Source organism: Atta cephalotes (assembly GCF_000143395.1).
Source record: "Atta cephalotes unplaced genomic scaffold scaffold00059, whole genome shotgun sequence".
Taxonomy (NCBI): Eukaryota; Metazoa; Arthropoda; class Insecta; order Hymenoptera; family Formicidae; genus Atta; species Atta cephalotes.
The window spans coordinates 541,016-545,770 of NW_012130123.1; the positions used below are offsets into that span (position 1 = coordinate 541,016).

The following is a 4,755-nucleotide window of genomic DNA, read 5'->3' on the forward strand; positions in this document are numbered from 1 at the left end:
AAAAGGAAGTACTACACGACAGTCTAATAAGTAGTACCGATCTAAGTTTTAACGTTAGTACAAAAGACGATACTACGTATTATTTATATATATATATATATATATATATATATAGAGTGAGAAGAGAAAGCAACGTGGACGAGAAGCGAAAGAGAAGGTCAGGAAAAAAAAGCGAAATCCCGATCGAAACGTTCAACTCTTTCGAGAGATAAAGAAAAAAAATAAATAAGAGAAAATCTATCAAAAGATCTCGACGGACGCCGGGCATGACGCCGTCGTCGACGTCGCCGTCGTCGTTGAAGCGTATCCTGAGATACAGTCGTCCGTCGACTGACTTTCCCCCCTCCCCCAATGAATTTTGTACCGAAACGTGAAACTCTAAATGCTAATTTCATACACGGAATTTAATTTTTTCACGAGAAACATGTGCATTATAAAAAATAAATCTACCAAAAAAATCGCAAAAGTCACAAATTGAACATGCGTTTTGTTTCATTCGATTTCCCTAATTCCCTTGTTTATCCCGATATTTCTTCATCACTTCGATTACCATCGTGTATACAACAAGCTCAGAGAGCCCAAAAAATATATATTAACAAAGAATCCATCATTTTATTGAGAAAGTAATTATGAGTCGAGTGGAACGAGAATGCCGGTAAAAATTAAATTTTAAATGAAATTAACAGAGGAAAGTGTGCGTATATACACTGATAAGTTTTATTTAATTATTCGTATCGATTTATCCTCCATGAAATTCCGAGATTTACAGGATATTTGAAATAAAATGACACGATCCACGGCCATAAAATTATAGATGGAATATTGCGAATTCGCCATTGAATATGAATCAGATATTTAATTTTTAATTCCGCTACGAAGGAATTTCTGAAGTAATGTAATTGACGAGACCCCGGCGGAATTGTACGTACGCATTTCACATATGTGTAATTTCGCGCGGCGATGTTGATCGGAGCAATAGAAGTTATAGGTATAATGGATTCCCGTCATGGAGAATTTCCAATAATACCAGTATTATGGCGGCACTTAATCACCTTTCGCAAGATATATAAATTAATTTTCCCAGCGTTAATCTCGTATAGCAACGATCAACAGTAATCATACCCAACACCGTAATTGACACAACGGATTCTACTATGATATTACAGATTCATCATTATAAATTATAAATTGCCCGATCCGTCCATCGAGTGATGGACTACATATTTTTCCTACATACTTAACGATTATGTTAAATTCTATATATATCTGCAGTGCAAATGTATTATCTACGTGAATTTCTACGCATAGAGGAGGAATATTTTCTTTTTTTATTTCGTACCGCTTTTCAACTTCAAAGCAAAAATGCTTTAAACATAAAATATTAACAATAAGATCTGTTCGCATTATTTGAAAACTCTCCAAAATTTGTGCATTTAAGAGGAAATAAAGATATATTCGTTAAAAGAAAATTGAAGAGAGAGAAAGCGAAGGAATGAATATATTTAAATATTTATTGTTGTATAAAAAAAAGAATTAAATATTAGCAATTTCTTATATTTTGAAAAAATAATTCTTATATATATATATATATATATATTTATATGATTATAGAAATAGTTTGATAATTCGTTGATATATTTATCATTTTCGACATATTGCACAATGCACTTTTGAAAATAACGGCTCAATGTTGTAGAACGATTCAACGATTGTCACGAATAGAAGAAAAAGATTAATGAATTGTGTCGGATTTGAGTCTTAATCCGAATATATATATATATATATATATAATATATGCCATACGTGAGCACGCAACCATTACATATATTTGGTAGTTTGTACGTATTTTTACCGTCATGATAAATATATATAAATATACGGTCTATCGAGAGAACGTTGTCCGCATATTCGAAAGAAAAATTTTACTAAATCATTTTATTTAAAAAAAAACAAGTGGAAAGAATGTAAAAGGAATTTAAAAATATATGCTTTCAATATTATATATGTAAAAAAAGTTGTAGATGGAAAATGAAAAACGCTATACTTTATTATTTCGTTGTAAATAATTTTCTCCGGGGGGAGGGGGGGAGTCTGTTATAAATATTTCTCCCAAGTAATAAATGTAGTTGTTAAACAAGACGACAAAATTTCTTAACGTTAAGATTGTAGAATTCCATGCTTTTCGCAATTGGTTGAACACGAGAGGAAGATGTAGAAACAAAAAGCCATACGACTTATCAGAAACTCCCCGATCGTATGTTTTTCACAGATAGAGATACAATACACCGTGCACTACACACATCTATAAGATATACACACAGCGAAGGCAATCAGGAGAGATCTTGGATGAACTAATTGATTGCCTGTGCTCTGTGAAATTAAAAAAGTTGGCTTCCAGGTCGACGCCTTAGTAAACGCCTCGGCTGCTAATTTCCCCGATACCGAACATCTACTCGCGCAGCCGTTTCACGCTCGCAATATCAATTATCGCTATCTCCGTGTGCCGATAATCGTCGCGAATACAAGAGGCCGCAGTGCGGTGCGTATATGTATGGACGGGTAATAACGCGTGAAAATTGTACGATGTTATGCGAGCGACGTGACATCGTTCACGCAGCAAGTAGAATCCTTCCATTCTATATCCTCTTCTGCGAAAAGTTTTTTATTACACTGCTTGGCGATTTTATAAAGGCAATAAAGATAACGTTCTTCTCTCGCGCGAAGTTCTATCCAAATTGTAGTAATCTGAAAAAGAATTGCCACAGAAAAAAATTTCAAGTACACAATGATTTTGAATAATCTAAATCGGAAGAATTATTCAATTATTTAATTGGAATATTATTTATTAATATTATATAATATTATATAATATTATAATTTTACAAAGATAAAGAGAGTGCTCAAATTTTATTGATTAACACTTTCAACACATTATCTTATCTTAGTTTCTTTAAAGCAATCAATGCTAAAGTTAGAAGAAAGATATATAAATTTATTCATTACATTCTTGCGCTCTAATTGGTATTCACTCTGAAATTTCGTTAATTGATATTTGCGGTTTCGGTGTAATTTCAAATTAATGCATCTTTAACGTAATAAAATAATTTTTTTTTTCATTTTAAAATTCGAGGAATAAGATTATGCTACTTAAAATTATGTAAATATTAACAAATAAATAAATTTTTAGGACAAGAATTCTAAATATATCAAGAAATGATGAAAATGGACTAATGAGAATTGATGTTGTAAATTTCGATCAAATAATTATATAAAAAGCATTTTATCGAAATTTAAAATATATTAAAAATCTGATATAAAAATAACATATATATTTTGGCAGAAGATTGCTAATCTTTTAGCAATTTTCAATGAAAGCTAATATTATAAAGATTAAATATAATAAAGATTAAATATAAATAACTAAAATAACAATGTATTTAAGATTTATAACATGTGTTTTAGCAATAGTTCTATGAAATGGTCATATCAATACCAGTCATATATTTCTATTAGAAGAGCTTAAACCAATTGAAAGACTGAATAATATAGAATATAATCTTTAAAATTATTAAAGAATTCAAAACACGAAAACAATTATCGAGAGAGAGAGAGAGAGAGAGAGAGAGAGAGAGATTCAAATGAAACTCTAATCTATTAATTGATATTCTTTTGTCATTTTATATGTACGAGTATCATCTTAGTAAAACAATAGTTGTTTTACTTCATAAAAATTTCAATAACCAATTAGAAAACATAGAAAAACATTTAATATAAACAATTTTTTATTGTAATTGACAAAACTATTAAAGTTCACTGGATTCGCGAATACCGATTAGGACAAAAATGTTTCTAAACAATAAATTTTTGTCTGAAATAAGATGTAGAATATGTCGTGGGCGGATATATCTCAACGTGTCATAATGTGCGCCAAATTGGCTCGACCAAACGTCCACGATCTATGATCAAACGTTCCTCTTTTATTCGAAGGACATCTTCGAGAACTGCCGCCGCGGTCACTCGCATGGTTACAGAATCCATTCAAGTCAGCTTCCTTCTCCATCTGTGCTTTCTTCAAAGCGCCGCCGGTCGCCAAGTATTCCCGTAGTCAGCCAGACAGGAGCTTAAAGCAATTTCGGCCAGGTGTGTGTCCCGATGCGGTGGACAGGCGACTTGGTGAAATCTCTTCAGGGCGTCGCAGAGTGTTTCGATCGCCTCATCGACCCTTTCGTTTTCCATACTGGCCAATCCACGTTCGTACAGAGCCTCGCACTCCCGTAGACATGCAAGTCGATCCTCCAAGCAAATTTTCTTTTGACAGTCTGGGCATTTTATCGGCTTACCCTGCCGGGATCGCAAGTGCAGTCCGCCACATCCTACCGTAGGACACCTCGAGAAAAAAAATGTCAAAAGAATATTTTACAGAATCTTTCTTGTCATGAAAATTTTATTACGATATTATCGATAAAAATCAAATCGAAATCAAATTGAATTATAATTTATGTCAGAAAATTTGACGTATTTTTCATAATCTCCAAAATTATTCCGTTATCAGAAGTGAATTTTAAGAATATAAAAAATATAATATAAATTATAATAGTCTTATAGTAGTCTTGTTGATATTTTTGACTTATAGAAGTGTTTTACAATTATGATCATTTTAATAACAATTTGAAGAATCGATTTTTTTTCTTTTCAGTGAAAAAAAATTTATCTTTTACATTGTAAAAAATAAAATGTTAATTATATATATATATA

The 4,755-nt window shown here is 31.7% G+C and overlaps 1 protein-coding gene across 1 annotated transcript in view; it reads right to left on the minus strand.

Moving 5' to 3' along the window:
* Positions 1-4,071: 4,071 nt before the first annotated feature.
* LOC105623587 (SET and MYND domain-containing protein 4) overlaps positions 4,072-4,755 on the minus strand; it is a 49,752-nt gene continuing 49,068 nt past the window's right edge. Inside the window, exon 9 of the mRNA XM_012204976.1 lies at positions 4,072-4,387. Within this exon, the coding sequence (XP_012060366.1) occupies positions 4,072-4,387 (316 nt within the window). The remainder of the gene's footprint in view (positions 4,388-4,755) is intronic.